Here is a 17710-nt window from a genome sequence, read left to right on the forward strand (position 1 = left end):
GTTTTTCTTCTTCCCAGAATTCTCCTGTTCTCGTTGCCCTCCTCTTCTTCCTGCCTGGTAGCCCCACCTCTACTTCCTTCCTGGCCACTGGTCAATCAGCATTTTATTAAACAAGTACAAGAAACAAATTTTTACAGGGTAAAACCATTGTCCCACAGCACTCCCCCCCCCTTTTTTTTTTCAAAACAAGAACTCTGAATTGAATCTCCCTTGTTTAGCTTTCTTCCTGACCATTATCCATAACAACTTGTAACCAACGCTCTAAACAAAGATAAATATCCATAATCCATTTTTTGGGAATGTGGGCATAGTTTTCCAGGCTACTTCCTGGGGTGCTGATAATCTTATGAGAACCTAAAGAAAATTTAGAATTATGATCAAGTCCTGACTGGAATATCCTGTGAGGCTTGATCATCTCAGGCTGCAGTCTTGAATCTGTTCTGGATGTAGAACTCTGACATCTGGGCCATCTGTTCTTACTGGAGATTTCTCAGGTGGTCTTCCTTGATCAAACCTGATTTTTCTTAACTCAGATTGAATCTACAGCTTCACATTTCCTGTGGAAACAAAAGCAAAACCTCTTCTCCACAGTAACATACCTTTTGACTTATATTTTACAGTAAAAGTATTTTCAAAATATATATGTTGGCTTAATCCAGCAGCATTTATAGTCCAATGTCTTGTAGCAGCTGTTGCTCCTTCCTCAGCCATCAAAGAATTTAAAGACAACACAATAACATACAGTATCCAGACTCCCTTATTTGGCTTTATTTTAAATTAATTTCTTTTATTTTTAATTTTTGGCTTTTTGAGACGGGGTTTCTCTGTATTGTTTGCTGTCCTGGAACTCCCTCTGTAGACCAGGCTGTCCTTGAATTTACAGAAATCTGCCTGGCTTTGCCTCCCAAGTGTTGGGATTAAAGGTGTGTGCCACCACCACACCCAACTATTCTCTTCCTTTTTTTTTTTTATTTTAAGGACTTTATTCTTTTTCTTTTCTACACATATTTTTAAACACACTGTAAACTATTTAGAGGCTTTTTTGCTTGAAACTACTATATCTCTCTTTTTCTGACCACATGAGTCTTTAATTTGCCAAACGATATGGTTAGGATTAAAGCCATGGCTTTGATGGCTGGATCCAGCCCATTCCTTAGCTTTTTCTTTTGAGAATCTAGCCTCATGTCAGAGGTACTGGCCAGAGTCGTGTTTATTGCCACAACTCTATGGAGTTTCAAGGTACCTGCCACCACCAATAAGCATCAGGTCAGCTTTTCATCAATACAAGTGTTTAGGGGCAGGACCTCTTAAAAGTACCACAAGGTTTTGCAGCTAAAACTGAGTCAGGAAACCTCTCTTAAATGGGAGTGCTTGCCTCTAGCAAGCAGAGCCTACCAGAAAAAGTTGTGCTATCAAGAAGCGGTGCTTAACTCTATTCTTTTCTATCTAGACTAACTTCACAAGCTCTCTCAGGCTTTTAAGTAGATTTGGCCAGCCCCACGTTAGCATGCCATTCTGTTGACCAAGATTTCTGTCCCGCCTGGACCTGCAATCATTCACCCCCCCCCAAAAAAAATATACAGAGGTCTACATTAATTATAAACTGGTTGGCCTAGTAGCTTAGGCTTCTTATTAGCTCTTACATCCTACATCTTAACCCATGTCTTTATTAACCATGTGGTTTGATACCCGTTATCAGCGAAGCATTCTCATCTTGCTTCCTCTGCACCTGGGTGATGGCTGCAGACTGCATCTTTCCTCTTCCCAGAATTCTCCTGTTCTCGTCACCTCAGCTCTACTTCCTGCCTGGCTATCAGTCAATCGGCATTGTATTAAACAAGTTCAAGAGGCAAATCTTCACAGGGTACACACTGTCCCGCAGTGAAGGACAAATCCCGGAACTGGATTTCAGTTCATTTTGCTTCCTTTCCATCATAAATCACCAGCATTCAAATCAGTAATCTACACCATCCCAGCACTCAGTAGGCAGAGGCAGGCAGATTTCTGTGAGTTCAGGATCAGCCTGGTCTCCAGAGCGAGTTCCAGCAGAGCCAGGGCTACAAAGACCCTATCTTCAGGGTGGCACTGGGGTGGGAATGGTGGATCCAACAAATTAGTAACTTAGTAGCAAAATGATGTCAAATCCTATACTATCAAATAATTGCTGACCTGACCTGACACCCTCATCCTCAGTTAAAAGGAAGAATTCAATCAATTGATCAATCAATCAATCAACCAATGTGCTTGGTGCAGAGCAATCGTCAGTCCTCACTGTTGCTGGAGCTTTGGTCACACTGAACTACTTTTGCTCCAGAAACTCATTACCTGGTCATTTCTCCTGTCTATACTCATTGCCTGGGGCATCGCCCACGATCACTGCACAGAGCAGTCTCTCTGCACATGTCCTGTGTGTTAACCTGCAGCTGTGGCCTCCTACCACCCTGGATTCTGTGCACACCCACCCAGAGCAGACATCTCAAGCCTGACAAAGCCTGAAGCATGTTCCAACTCCCTGAACCTACCTCTTTTATTTCTACGTTGAAAATGCTAGAAAATCCTACTGGTCAGATGAGTGATTGATGGAACAATAAACAGACAGGGTGAGGATTACCAGGGACAATGTAATCAACCTATCAGGTCATTGGCTGGCCACAGTGGGGATCTGGCACTCAGCAACAGCTATAGCCAGGTCCAAGGTGCTGCCCAGTATCCCTGATACTGTGGTCACTTTGTTCATGAACTGGAATAGCTGAACCAAGACACTGGCTCCTGCACCAGAAGGCATCCTCCAAACCCACCTAACTATTCAACGTCTCTGTTGAGATCAGCTCTGTTTACCAGTCTGGTCTACAGAGTTCCAGGACAGCCAGGGCTGCATAGAAACCCTGCCTTGAAAGAAGGAAGGAGGGAGGGAGTAACAGAGGGAGGGAGGAAGAAGAGAGGGAGGGAGAAAAAGAGGGAGGAAGGGAGAGAGGGAGGGAGGGAAGGAAAAGAGATCACCTCTGGTTACTACCAATTTCAAACCACATTCCTTCTAATTCTCTTATCATCCAGTCAAGCTATTGGGGGAAGCCTATGAACTGATACCAGACATTCACCCAAGTACAGCACCCCAGATTCTTCCCACAAGTCACCATCCTTCAAAGATGTTCCAGCAAGGGGCTGTGGTGCTACAGTATCTCCTTTGATGTGGTAACTGTGTGTCACACTGAGCCAGGTCTCCTCTTCATTGTCAGTTAATAGTAGGGAACTTGCAAGTGGCCACGCCCACCACACTGCACTGTGACAGACCACTTAACTACAGTCCTTAGGCACTGACTGAGGACACATCTGTCAGCTGCACTGAGGACACATCTGTCAGCTGCACTGACTGAGGACACATCTGTCAGCTGCACTGACTGAAGAGGGCACATCTGTCGGCTGCACTGACTGAAGACACATCTGTCGGCTGCACTGACTGAGGACACATCTGTCGGCTGCACTGACTGAAAAGGACACATCTGTCGGCTGCACTGACTGAGAGGACACATCTGTCGGCTGCACTGACTGAGGACACATCTGTCGGCTGCACTGACTGAGAGGACACATCTGTCGGCTGCACTGACTGAAGAGGACACATCTGTCGGCTGCACTGACTGAGAGGACACATCTGTCGGCTGCACTGACTGAGAGGACACATCTGTCGGCTGCACTGACTGAAGAGGACACATCTGTTGGCTGCACTGACTGAAGAGGACACATCTGTCGGCTGCACTGACTGAGGACACATCTGTCGGCTGCACTGACTGAGGACACATCTGTCAGCTGCACTGACTGAAGAGGACACATCTGTCGGCTGCACTGACTGAAGAGGACACATCTGTCGGCTGCACTGACTGAGAGGACACATCTGTCGGCTGCACTGACTGAGAGGACACATCTGTCGGCTGCACTGACTGAGGAGGACACATCTGTTGGCTGCACTGACTGAAGAGGACACATCTGTCGGCTGCACTGACTGAGGACACATCTGTCGGCTGCACTGACTGAGGACACATCTGTCAGCTGCACTGACTGAAGAGGACACATCTGTCGGCTGCACTGACTGAAGAGGACACATCTGTCGGCTGCACTGACTGAGGACACATCTGTCGGCTGCACTGACTGAGAAGCCACATCTGTCGGCTGCACTGACTGAGGACACATCTGTCAGCTGCACTAAGGACACATCTGTCAGCTGCACTGACTGAGGACACATCTGTCAGCTGCACTGACCGAGGACACATCTGTCCTCGTCATGTGTCCAGTGTCACAGGACTGAGACAGTGAGAGGAAAGGAGGAAAAGAGGTTGGGAGGTGGCTGGAGAAAAGACTCAGCAGGTAAAGCACTGGCTGCTTTTGCAGAAGACCAGGGTTCAGTTCTGGCACCCACAAAGTTGCTCACAACCATCAGTAACTCCAGTTTCATGGGTCTGACCTTGAAGCTTCGGTGGACACCACATACACATAGTACACAGACATACATGCAGAGGAAATACTCACATGCATAAAGAAAGAAAATGATCAAACAATAGTCCCACTTAATAGATAAAAAAGTACTGGCTCGTTAATATTCCAGTTGTAGACATATCACCATTCAGAAAAAATAAAATTACAAAAAATATTTTTTAATTTTTATTGTGTTTATCACTATCAAAACACCCCCAACCCAGAATAAAGTACAAAACAGTAGTGGCTGCCCCCCTGGAATGGGCAGGTCGTGGTCATGGCTCACTGCCTGTGGGGGTCACGTGTAAATGTTGCTCTGAATCTCATTTGTTGTCATCAATTTCTTCAGTATTTCTGTGCTTTCAGGAATGTTCTGGAAAGAGAAAAAAGGCTGTCACCAAATACACCCCCCTCCCCGGCTGGAAGGTTGCCCAGCTCGACTGGGTATGTCTGTGGGGATCGTCCTGACTGGAGAGGCGTGGGAGAGCCCAGCTCACTGTGGCGACACCATCCCTGGGGCAGGTGCTCTGGGCGGCATAAGGAAGGCAGCTGAGCACGAGCCTGTGAGTGAGGCAAGAGCCGCCATCCTCCACGGTTTCTGCTTCAATGTCTGCAAGGCTCCTGCCCTGACTCCCCTCAGCACGCCATCTCTCGCCCTCCACAGCCCTCCCACAGGGCTCGTGTTCTCCTCACACTCTGCACACTGCCCTCGCCCACTTCTCACCTGACCCTCTCAGGTGCCTCTCCTAAGGCTGACTTCTTGTTCCCTCCAAGCGGGCCACCCTATGTGCTTCCCAGCATGTGCCTGCCACCACCCAGAGCTTCCCTATCTGTGGGGCTGCCCCAGGTGAGAACCCAAGGTAACTCCTGCATGCCATGTCCTAACTCAGGCCCAGTGTGTCCTATAAGCCATGCGCTAACTCAGGCCCGCTGTATTTAGTCTTTATGATGATGGCTGAGGTCAGGGAGCCAGATGGCTCGGCTGTAATGTCACAAGAACATGAGGACCTGAGCTGAGATGCCCCAGAGCCACACTGACAACCACCTGTAATCCCAGTGCTGAGAACGAGACAGGAAGTCTCCTGGGACCCACAGGCCAGTCAGCCTGTCCTAATCCAAAAGTCCAGATCTCCGAGAACAAGGTAAAGAGCACTAGAGGGGGACACCTGCCGCTGACCCACACTAACTCACACCCACACCGCCACACACACACACACCCACACTAACTCACACCCACACCGCCACACACACACACACCCACACTACCACAGACACACCCACACACCTCACACCCACACTGCCACACACACACCCACACACCTCACACCCACACTGCCACACACACACACAGTGCCCCTCCACACCCACACACCTCACACCCACACTGCCACACACACACCTCACACTCACACTGCCACACACACACACTAATTTTTTTGTTTGTTTGTTTTGTTTTGACAGGGTTTCTCTGCAGCTCTGGAGCCTGTCCTGGAACTAGCTCTTGTAGACCAGGCTGGCCTCAAACTCACAGAGATCCACCTGCCTCTGCCTCCTGAGTGCTGGGATTAAAGGCCTCGTGAGCCACCACTGCCTGGCCACACCAATTTATGTTTTCAAAAAGAAAACAGTATTCAACAGGGCATTGTAGCACACATCTCTAATCCCAACACTTGGGAGAGGACAATCTGGGCAACATGGTGAAACACCAAGTCAAACAAAACATTCCCCAGAGCGATCATTACCCTAAGGGCAGGTACTGGAAACGCTAAAAAGTGATTTAAACTAAATGTTCATTTCAAGTTGATATGACGAATGATTTTTAATCTCAAAACAAGTCTTGATGTTCACTGAGAACACCATCCACAGTGGAAACAGCAGCCCTGCCTGCCCTCAGGGGCACAGCCCTCAACTAAATGTGAAAAGGAGCCAGTCGAATGCAAACCCAATGAAAGAGAAGCTAAATCTGAAACAACACCTCTTACTGCTCCTGCAGAGGACCTGGGCTCATTTCCCAGCACCCAGATCAGTGCCCACAACCATCTGCAACCTCAGCTCCAGGATCCATGCACTCTGGCCTCCACAGGCACTTGCATGCCCAGGGTGCACATAACTCTCACAAGTACACATGTAAATAAAAAACAGCAAATCAATCTTTTAAGAAATAATTATAAATTTCCAAATAAATTAATTGCAGGAACTTGCTATAGAATATTATTCTAGGATAAATTACATTGTTTATGCTGTGGAACATTTGTTTAATGATGCAAAGATGTGCTGAATTCTTTTATTTGTTTAACTCTGTGAAGCTGTGTTACTTTACCTGTCTGAAACACCTGACTGGTCTAATAAAGAGCTAAACAGCCAATAGCAAGGCAGAAGAAAGGATAGGCAGGGCTGGCAGGCAAAGAGAATAAAAAAGGAGAAGTCAGGGAAGAAGAGGCAAGAAAAGGGGCCAGGCACACAGTCAGCCACAGAGTAAGAGTGAAAGTAAGATTACAGAAGAAAAGAAAAAGCCCAGAGGCAAAGGCTAGATGGATAATTTAAGGAAAGCTGGCTGGAAACAAGCCAAGTTGAGGCTGGGCACTTATAAGCAGAAATAAGACTCCGTGTGTGATTTATTAGGGAGCTGGGTGACAGGCCCCCCAAGAGTAAAGAGTAAAAACAACCAACAACAGGAAGGTGTCAAGCAGTCCACTTCTCTCTCCATAGCACACGAAGGATGTGACTGCAGTACCAAAGCAGTCACACATCACAGAACACCTGGGGCACAGGGAAGTGCCGCACGGGAAGCTCCCACCTGTGGCTTAGGGTTTCGGTCTTCCTGCAGCACTTCCTGTCATTTCCCTCCCCTATCAGCGTGGCTATTAGGGGGGAGCACTGAAATCTTACCTTCACCAAGCATTTCAAGCCACTGGAAGAAAGAACAGGCTTAAAAGCTTCCACAGTGACAAGGTCCAACTTCATCACATCAGTGTAGCACAGATACAGAACTGCGGGGATTTTCCACACTTGGCAGTAGCTCAGAACTACAGACACAGAGGAAAAATGATTGTTTTCTATGACATGATTTTTAAGTGGGACACTTTTAAATAATAAAAGCTGCTTTGGAAAAGTCAACTTTCTGCCTCTTTTAATCAAGGCACCTACTGCCATGTTGATCCATTTATGGGTATCTTCTCTAAAATCAATAATTCTTAATAATGTTCTGTAAATATTATCTTTATTTTGTATGTCCTGATATCCCATCATAACGTAAGAACGAATGTATCAGGATAATGGCCACTTGGATGTATAATGCATGCTGTTCTCATCCTAGTGACTCTAACACAAAAGGGAAAGCATCTAACAAAGGCTACATACTATCAAATACTGACATAGGGCCCCTCTGTATGCTCTGAATACCACTGGTGAATGAAGAAACTAGGGCAGGGTAGACCTAGGCAGGGAAAACTAAACCGAAAGCTGGGAGAAAGGAGGCAGAGTCAAGGAGAAGCCATGGAGCACTGGAGACAGACATGTCAGAACCTTGCCAGTAGGCCATGAGCCTCATGATAAAATATAAAATACTGGAAATGGGTTAATACTAAATTTAAGAGCTAGCTAGCAATAAACTTAAGTGATTGGCCAAGCAGTGATTTAAATAATATAGTTTCTGTGTGATTATTTCAGGAGTCTGGGCCAGGAAAACAAAACAAGTGGCTTCCTACTACAAAATGAAAACAAATGTCAACTAATCCTTACATAATACGTGTGCCCAGCAGTATGATGGCTAGTAGTGTCCACCTGACAGGGTCTAGAATTACCCAGGAGACAAGCCTCTGGACTATTGAAATCAGATGTAATGTGGCCGCAGCTCCTGCTGCCACGCTTTCCCCACCATGGTGGGGTGTCCCCCTTCCACTGTAAGCCACAACAATCCTTCCTCCCATAAACCACTTCTGCTAGTGGCCATTTTGTCACAAGAGAAGTAACTCATATGTAAACGGCATGATAAAAACATTAAGAGTAACAACCAAGCCAGGCAGTGATGGCGCACACCTTTAACCCCAGCACTAGGGAGGCAGAGACAGGCAGATCTCTGAGTTCCAGGAAAGCCAGGTCTACACAGAGAAACCTTGTCTCTAAAAACCAAAATGAATAAATAAATGTAAAAGCCAAGCTTCAACATCCAAAAGTTACTTTGATAAAATTCCCAATTTTCACATACCAAAAATCTGTATCTAACATTGGGTTCCACTTTGAGATTGCAGAACCAAAACAGTAAAGAACTGTGGAAGCACAGAGCCAAGATTCTAAGCTGCTGTCCCAACCGCAATGCAGGGAAATCTAACGTTAAGCTGAGTATCCCACATGCAAGTACCTTCCACACGACTACAACTACTGCAGAAAGGTTACTAGTAAGAGCAGAAGTCATCAGCACAGCCCGGCAAAGGGCAAAGGCTGCGAGTTTAGCCCACCTGCTGCAGGCAGATCATGCACAATGTTCGGCTGTTCCAGCAGTGGGCAGCAGGCAGAATCTTTGAATTTCTGAGTTTTTAGGGCTCTCAGGAAAGGAGAAGGAAGGCTGCAGGTGGACTCTGAGGTTTTATACTCTGTGATGTGTCGGCATGTGAGAACTGTTACCTGCATGTTCTTCTTGGGTGGAGAGCCAAACACCTACGAGAACAGCGATGATGTTAGACCTCATATTTGCCGTACTGACTCCCCCCAGCAGCAGTGGAGGGGACTGCAGAGCTGCCCTGCCTCTGAGAGAGAGCAGCACTGCCCAAGAGCCATGTGACATAAACGGGTGCAGAGGTCACAGGTCAGAACAATGGTGGCACTAGGACAGCCACCCTGAATAAAGTCGCAAGAGCAGACGCAACATCCCTTCCCTCACCGGCCACTGAGGACACCTAAGCAAAGGTTCTTATGGAATTCAGTTTTGGTTACTGCAGCTGTAGAATCTCAAATTCCCACTGCAGTGTGTGGGTCTGACAGGTCATCAAGAGTCCTTCTACCTTTTACTTAAATTCATGGCAAAATGAAATAAATAAATAAATAAATAAATAAATAAAAACAGCTATTTTGTAAAAAGGATTTCTAAGACAGTATATTTGCCCAAATTTTCTTTTGTTTGCCTGTTTGTTTTCCTCTATTTTTATCTGTCTGCCAACCTCCTAAGTAGCCAATGCTGGCCTCAAACGCATAGCCCTCCTATGCTGACCTCCCAAAGTTGGCTTTACAAGAGCTGTGTTTAGAGAAGCAATGCACTCCATGGCCTCATGGTCTTCAGCTGGCAGTGCTGTTTGGTGAGGCTACAGAACATTCAGGAGGCCCAGCCTCGGGGGAAGTGTGTCAGGGGCAGGCTTTCTTTGATGGTCTATGATTGGCCGCACATGGATCCACTGCAATCCTCCTGTGTGAGGATAAAAACGTGACAGCCAACCTCCTGCTCCTCCACCATGTCTCTCTACTACCACGTTTTTCCACCACGAGAGACTTTATTTCTGAAAGTGTAAACCAAAATAAGCCATGTTCTCCTCCACTTTGATTTTTGTTGGTGTATTTTTTCACACACACACAAAGTGACTAACAACAAGTGTGTGCTATCGTGTCTACCTTGTTTGAAACACTTTATGAAATGAGAAAAAGGCTAGTGCCAATAACAGGAATGCCGACAGTTTCCTATCAGGGACCATAAATGATTTACACTATTAATTTCACTACAAATTTTTGTAAACAAATACTAAAAACGTTACCCCTTGCAAACTTGTTATTGTGCACATCCATTTAAGAGAGAAAACCACACCAGCATGACTTAACTTCCTTCCTATGACAGTTTGGTCTGAACCCACAGTGCCTGACAGCTGCCAGGCTGTGTCACTAGGAGGATTGTGCTGTCACTGACAGAGCAAGTGTTTACAAAGAGTATTACTAAGGAGCACAACACTGTTAACCCTCAAATGGCAGCAGATGCCCTTAATCTCAGTACTGAGGAGGTTAAAGCTCAAGGTCAGCCTTAGCTACTGAGCAAGAATCTAAAAAAAGCAAATAAAGTAAAATAAAATAAAAAAGGACGGAAAGAAAAGAAAAGAAAAACTTTGCTTTGAAAATGTACAGCCTGAGGACCAGAGAGAGAGCTGGGATATTCAGAGCACTTGTTCTTGCCAAAGATGTGGGTTTGGTTCCCAGGACCTAGACGGCAGCTCCAACCATTAGTGACTACAGTTCCAGGGGACCCGATGCCCCCTAGTGACCTTGAAGGGCACCAGACATGCATATACATATAGTACATAGATATGCACACAGGCAAAGCACTCATACACAAACTATTTTTATTTAAAAGTGACTAATTTTATGTCACTTCAAATCTAGAATATGGTCATTTTTTCTATAGTACAAGCGTAGTATTTTTATATAACCAGCATCTGCACAATTTAAAGGTAAAATTAAACATTTTGATTTTCTACCCTAGAAAAAATATACCAAGTACCCTGAGTATATGCATATATAACCAAAGACTAGTATGCAGAGCTTTGCAAACAACCCTGTACTTAATGAGGTCACTGATAACTTAATGAATGTCCAATTGCTTTAAAATAGGTACACACCAAAATTCTCCTTTCCAGTGAGTTTAATCTTAGCATCTATGTTCAAGTGCACATGATGTTTTTAGAAGCGTCCTCCTCCCAGCACAGGTGGACTAAACAGTAACTGCTGAAGGTTCCGGATCACCATCTATGCTGCACACTATCTGCACATAAATATGAACAATTTGCTTCTACTGAAAATAAGTATATGCCAATGTAGTAACATTTGCACTGTGTGACTATGGACAGGGAGAGTATTCCTAACCCAATCCAAAGCCTTTCGCCTGCCTAATGACAAGCCAAGTGGAGAATCTCATACCATGAAACTTCACTTCACAAATTTAAAATATAAAACCATAACTTGTGTTTAAATTTGAGTCTTATCCCCAAGACATTGTCATATTGTACACGCAAATATTTCAAAACTTTAAAAAAATATAAAACATTTCTAGTTTCCAACATTCTTGAGAAGGCATATTCAATATGCAATCACTGTATAACTGCCCAAATTGCAGTTTTTCTCTCAAGTCCTTGAGTTCAATTTTCCAAAATGAGGACTTTTTTTGTTTTTGTTTTTCAAGACAGGGTTTCTCTGTGTAGCCTGGACTGCAAAACAGGCTGGCCTTGAACTCGCAGAGATCTGCTTGTTTCTGCTTCCCACATGCTGGAATTAAAGGCATGTGCCACCATTGCCCAATGTAGACTGTTCATTTAAAAATAAACCAACACTCCATGCTGGTTAGTCTTGTGCCCACTTGACATACAAGTGAGTCATCTGGAAGGAGGGAACCTCAGCTGAGTATAAGATCTGGCTGTAGAGCATTTTCTTAAATACTGACTGTGGTTGGTGCCATCCCTGGGCTGGTGATCCCAGGATCTTCAGGAAAGCAGCCTGAGCAAGCCATGGGGAGCAAGCCAGTAAGCAGCACCCCTCTGTGACCTCTGCATCAGCTCCAGCCTCCAAGTTCCTGCCCTGTTTGAGTTTCTGTCCTGACTTCCTTCAGTGATGAACTATGATGTGGAAGTGTAAGCCAGGTAAACCTCCCCAAGATGTTTCATTGCTGCAACAGAAACTCTAAGACATACTCCATAACAACTCCTACACTGTTTTCTTAGGGAAACAAACTCTTTCTCATCTAATATTTGGCTGAAAAGTCTAAGAGACAACCACGCCCTTGAGCCCACACACCCAACTAACCAGCCAGGGCTTTCTTCCTCTTACCTTTTCCAGCCACTGGAACTGTTGATCCTCAGCAATGTAGCAACTACACTGACAAAGGAAAACCTGAAAAGGGAATTTCAAGTGTTCTCAAGTGAAAGTAGACACATCCGGCCGGCCCTGTCATCAATGAGCACCTGTAAATACCAGTACCTCACACTGCTCTATGGAGCTCAGAGTCTGCAGGTCATGAGCAATACGTCCTTGAGAGAGACTGTGGTACTCTCCTCCTCTTTTGCCTTCTGGCCTTGTACTCAGTGTGCTGCTCCTGTACGATGCCACCATGGAGCACCAGGCCTCCCCACCCAGCAGGACTAAAAGCAAAGGGTCTGCCCCAATCACACATTGGAACTTCAGAGTTTCCAAGCCCAAATCAACCTCTTCTCTATGTAAGCTGAGTATTCTAGGCATTTACTCAGCAACAGACGACAACACAGCAGTTTACCCAGAGTCAGACCACTGGAAATCACACGATACAAGCACACACTGGCTAAGGAGAGCCTGGATCTCATGCACAAACGACTATGCTTTGAGACTACTGAGTGGAGGCCCACATACCGAGGGGTCTGATTTCAGCTGATAGAACACACAGAAAGCATCTGTAGGGGACAGATGGACAGTGTCCGTTGTTCTGCACCATTCGTTCCAGAGCTTAGCACAGCCAACTTCTTTCCACACTCCTGAATTCATAACAAACGATGACAAAAACGCTGTGGGGGAAAAAATGTTCATATGAACTGGTGTCTGGCTATGCAAATTGCATTTCCTACTCGTTACCCCAGAATTTAGAGCTGAAATAATCATTCAGAACCATCTAACTGGGGAGTGGAGAGACGGATCAGATCAAGTACTGCACCTATCAAGCCTCTGCCTGGTTCCCAGCACCCACCTCTGGGGACACACAATGTCTATAAGTCCAGCTCTAGGGGATCTGATGCCTTCCCCTAGCCTGTAATCTTGTAGACATATATACATAATTGAATTTCTTTTGAAAACCTCTTAAAAAACATTTAATGACTGTCTAATTCAGTGGTTCTCAACCTTCATAATGTGCAACCCTTTAATACGGTTCTTCATGTTATAGTGACACCCCAACATAAAATTATTTCGTTGCTACTTCATAAGTGTATTTTTTGCTACTGCTATGAATTGTAATGCAATATCTGATAATGTAACCCGGTGAAAGGGTTGTTTGACCCCTAAAGGGAGTGTGATCTACAAGTTGAGAACCACTGGTCTAATTGGTGGTCCATTTTAAAGAAAAGAAAAATTGAGGCCAAGGAATGAAATCCTCCATCTTCCAGACACGACAACCAGGAACAGGAAGGACAGCCTTGTGCACAGACTCTATGCCCGTCTCACATCCTAACACCGTTCTAATACACTTGGGCCTCAAAAAACTGGGCCGGAGTGATGCACACCTTTAATCCCAAAACTCAGGAGAGAGGCAGGCTGAGAGTTTAAGACCAGCCTGGTCTACAGAGAGAGTTCCAGATCAGCCAGGGCTAAACAGAGAAATCCATCTCAAAAAGACAAAAATAAATAAATAAATGGATAATTAAAACTTAGGCCAGCAGACCTTTACATAAGGGTGAACAGCTACCCATTGCTTACTTACACTTCTAAGTACAATGGCTACCTTACAAGGGCAAGGTCTCTTAACTATAGCTCAAAAGCCACTGAAAATATAAAGGTCTCCACGTGTACTGATACACAGCGCTGTTGCATCTAAACCCACATTGCTCTACTGTGACTCTACCAGGTCAATAAATGCATTCACAGACCTTAGAACTATAGTGCTCCAAAGTGTTTGCAATTATTGACAGACCAATGGACACCCTCAGACTGGAAAATGGGGCCTTGAATTCTAATTCTGAAGCGAAGCATACTTCCTTCAAACCTCATTTTTTGTTTATTACAAAGATGGAAGGAGCAGGCACTCTACTTTACTTGAAATACATTACTGTGACTGTTTACGACAGGGCCTCAGGTAGCCCAGGTTGGCCTTGAAACTTTTTCACACTCCCCTCTACTGCCTCTGCCTCCTGAGTGCTCAGACTGCATTATGCCCAGCTTATACGGTGCTGGGTACCGAACGCACTTTACCACCTGGGCTGCATGCCCAGCACCTGCTATGACTTTTTATTTTTCATTTTTTTAAATTTTTTTGACTTTTCGAGATAGGGTTTCTCTGTTTAACAGTCCTAGCTGTCCTGGAACTCACTTTGTAGACCAGACTAGACTAGAGCTCAAAGCGATCTGCCAGGCTGGAGAGATGGCTCAGAGGTTTAGAGCACTGGCTGTTTTTTCCAGAGGTCCTGCATTCAATTCCTAGAAACCACATGGTGGCTCACAACTCTCTATGATGAGATCTGGTGCCCTCTCCTGGCAGAACACAGTATACATAACAAATAAGTCAGATAGAGAGAGAGAGAGAGAGAGAGAGAGAGAGAGAGAGAGAGAGAGAGGGGCGATCCACCTGCCTCGGCCGCCCAGGTGCTGGGATCAAAGGTGTGTGCCACCACCACCGCCCAGCAGGTCGTGACCTCTCTAAGGTGTCAGCACGTGGAGTTTAAGCCGCCCTCCTACTCCATTCTTCAACAGCACATCTGTCTTGGTGCTGGCACTTACCTGTTGCATTGCTTCCTACTGCGATTATGAACTTGGAGCAGGGATGCTTTTCTAGCAGTGCAACCTCCAGAGATGTTTTTGTCTGTCTTTGGAGAAGCCGCACCTCCCTAACAAGAGACGAGAGTAAAGTCAACAAGTATTTCACACTGTGAGAGACGGGTGACAAAGGGGAGGATGACAGACAGACTGACGAAGAATAAATGATATACTATGTAGAGACGGATGGATGGAGGAGAGACAGATGAGACACAGAAGGGCCACAGACATTCATGTAGACAGGTGGCAGGCAGGTGCCGCATACACATGTAAACATTTATGGATGGGTGAGAGAAGATACAGGTGGATGGATGTGTGGGAGATGCATAGATGGATGGACATACGGTCTTAGATGAGAGTGTCCTTACAAATGAACAAGGTACACGCTGTCCTTTTATAAAATACACACTACAGTCTTAAAGGAAGAGCAGCCTCAATCAGCGGGCAAAACTACTGCAAACTTCATACTGTCCCCGTGACACAGCCATGCCAGCACCCCTAAGAGCCAAACAGAGACCCAAAAAAAACTAAAAGCAGGTCAAACACTCCTGCCAGCAAAACGTCCAGACATTTAGTTGTGGCAAATGCAGATGAGGAGTGAACACGGTAAATGGCTGCATGGGAACACCATCGGACAAATCAGGGCTCACAGGAGTGAAAAATGAAGAGGGCGCTGAAGAAAACGAAATGAACTGTTGAAAGGGTTTGTAGTTGGTGCAAGCCGCTGGAAAATAGAATATCTGGAAAAACTAGGTGAGTTTGACTATGGCCTGGTATGATGTTGAAAATCTGTGATTCGCATACTTAGGGTTGGGAAGGTCCTAAGTTGCCAAAACAAGCATGACGACCCTGGACCCACGGGGAAACGAGAGACTCCCTAGGGCTTGGGGTCCAGCCAGTGTAGAATAACAGTGAGCTCTGCGTTCAATGAGACACGTCCCAGGAAGAAGGTGGAAAGAGCCACAGGACACCCAACTTCAACCTCTGGCCCCAAACACACACACACAAAATAGACGTGTAGTAATAAAAACAGCATGCTTCGGGGAGGCAGCGGGAGAGCCGTGACTGGAGCTGCGTAGGAGACCTGGCGTCTGTGTGTTTAAATACAGAGCTTCCCGCTGGCTGACACACGGTGTGACCTCAAGCGTGGGGTGGATGGAGGGAGTCGGTGTCCCGGGTGACGCTCGCCCGCCCGCCCGGCGGAGTGGGCCTGCCCGGAGCCTGACCTCTTCCGCGCCAGCTGTCGCCGGACCTCCCGGTCCTCCGGCGTGTCCCGCCTGCTCTGCTCCTCTTCCTCCTCCTCCTCCTCAGTCCCAGCTCGGCACGGCGCCTTCACCACCTCACCGAAGAACGTGGCCGCCATGGCCACTCAGCACCACGCCGCCCGACGGCGCCTGCGCGCCCGAGCCTGGCCACGCCCCCTACAGTTACGCCCCCGGCTCGCTTCCGGGCAGGGCCACGCCCCCGGCCCTGGAGCTTCCAGTGCGCTGCGCGGCGGGGCTCCAGCCCCGGAGCTAGAGGGAGCGGAAGCCGACTCTGAAGGCCTCCTGTCCCGGGGGCCCGACCGTCCCGGCGCCGCCCGCGGCTTCCCTCGGCTCCAAACCCATGGCCCACCTGGCAGGACCCACCCGCTGGGGGAAACGGCGCCGCGGACGGAGGGCAGACCGTTGCAGGGGTGGTGGCCGTTTTAAAGAATATACAATGTTTTCTATTTTAATGACATTTCATTGACAAGCAAAATGTGTGATTCTGGTTTGTGTGCTGGAAGACAAGAAGCTCCGCCGAACAATGCTCCCACATAGACAACCGCGAGGGGAAAGGATTTTCCCTCAGTGAGAAATAAACACATTGTAAATTTACATGCGAGGAAAATGGGGGAGGGGTAATTGCCTGCATTGCCTACCCAGCCTTTGGGTAAATACTTGGAAACCAGAGGGACCTTTTTAAAACAATCAAAATTCTCAGGAAGTTCCTTAAAACCTCTCACAGTGTAGAAAAACAATACTCAAAGTTACTGCAAAAAAAAAAAAATAGTGTGTCAATTTTAACATATAACTGTGTATAGCTATAGCTCATAAACGATTCCCTCTCTGGTGTCTGAAGATTCGAAGACTCCAGGATTAGCGCAGAAGTGAACTACTGAATAAAAAGTAAACGGGTAACGGCGTATGGCTTTCTCTTTGTATTTTCTTAAGCTGTTATTTCGCCAGTGAGATATTCAGTTTCTCGATCACATCATGAAGATCACAGAAATCTGAAACTTGATTGTAAGCCGTAGAGAAGTGGGGGCTTCTCGGCCATGCTTTCAGTTCTGCTCAAAGCTGCTCACCTAGCACCATTCCCAAACGTCTAGATTTAAAGAGTAAAGCATGTGTTTCAATTTCCGGGCTTCGTTTCTAACCCTCCTTCAAACCAGTTTTGAAATAATACCTCTGACATAACTCCCCACCCTAGGAGAGAACCAATGTCCTGATATCTGACTTCAAGGGCTCAAGGTGCACTTCCAAGACTAGGGTTTCCTTTATTGGAGTATTTAAGTTGCTAAACTGGTAACAAAGACAACTACACTTGACTATGAAATTTAGCATGGCCTTAATCCTAATTTCTTTCCGATAATAGAAAAAGTTGGGCAGACTGAAGCTCATACTTCTGAATTCTGAATCAGTTTATGACAGATACAAAGGAATCCTTCCAACCATGTGTGTATGGCTCTCTTAACAGCTGACAAGATCTGTGGAGTCAGGGAAGGAATCTTTTTTTTTTTTTTTTTTTTTTTTTTTTTTTT

At 46.1% G+C, this 17710-nt stretch overlaps 1 protein-coding gene across 2 annotated transcripts; it reads right to left on the reverse strand.

Moving 5' to 3' along the window:
• Positions 1–4640: 4640 nt before the first annotated feature.
• Positions 4641–16334, reverse strand: Psmg1 (proteasome assembly chaperone 1). Of its 2 annotated transcripts, XM_050162073.1 has the most exons (7): positions 16152–16332; positions 14890–14996; positions 12817–12968; positions 12262–12324; positions 8925–9123; positions 7357–7493; positions 4641–4840 (listed from the first exon to the last, which is right to left on the reverse strand). In XM_050162073.1, the coding sequence occupies exons 1-7, from the start codon at positions 16286–16288 to the stop codon at positions 4766–4768; spliced, it is 870 nt and encodes a 289-aa protein (XP_050018030.1). In that variant the 5' UTR covers positions 16289–16332; the 3' UTR covers positions 4641–4765. The 2 variants fall into 2 exon arrangements, with proteins under 2 accessions (XP_050018030.1, XP_050018031.1); XM_050162074.1 differs by lacking the exon at positions 12262–12324 and having other exon boundaries at positions 16152–16334.
• Between the last annotated feature and the right edge of the window lie 1376 nt (positions 16335–17710).

Source organism: Alexandromys fortis, unplaced genomic scaffold, assembly GCF_014885135.2.
Source record: "Alexandromys fortis isolate MF-2015 unplaced genomic scaffold, M_Fortis_MF-2015_v1.1 scaffold_128, whole genome shotgun sequence".
Taxonomy (NCBI): Eukaryota; Metazoa; Chordata; class Mammalia; order Rodentia; family Cricetidae; genus Alexandromys; species Alexandromys fortis.

Excerpts from the sequence above, each read along its gene's own strand:
- Psmg1 (XM_050162073.1), bottom strand. The coding sequence starts at position 16,288 with ATGGCGGCCACGTTCTTCGGTGAGGTGGTGAAGGCGCCGTGCCGAGCT. Across the intron at positions 9,124-12,261 it reads AGTTCCAGTGGCTGGAAAAG|GTGTTTGGCTCTCCACCCAA; the intron begins GTAAGAGGAAGA and ends CTGTTCTCGTAG. Across the intron at positions 4,841-7,356 it reads GCTTGAAATGCTTGGTGAAG|AACATTCCTGAAAGCACAGA; the intron begins GTAAGATTTCAG and ends TTCTCTTTCCAG.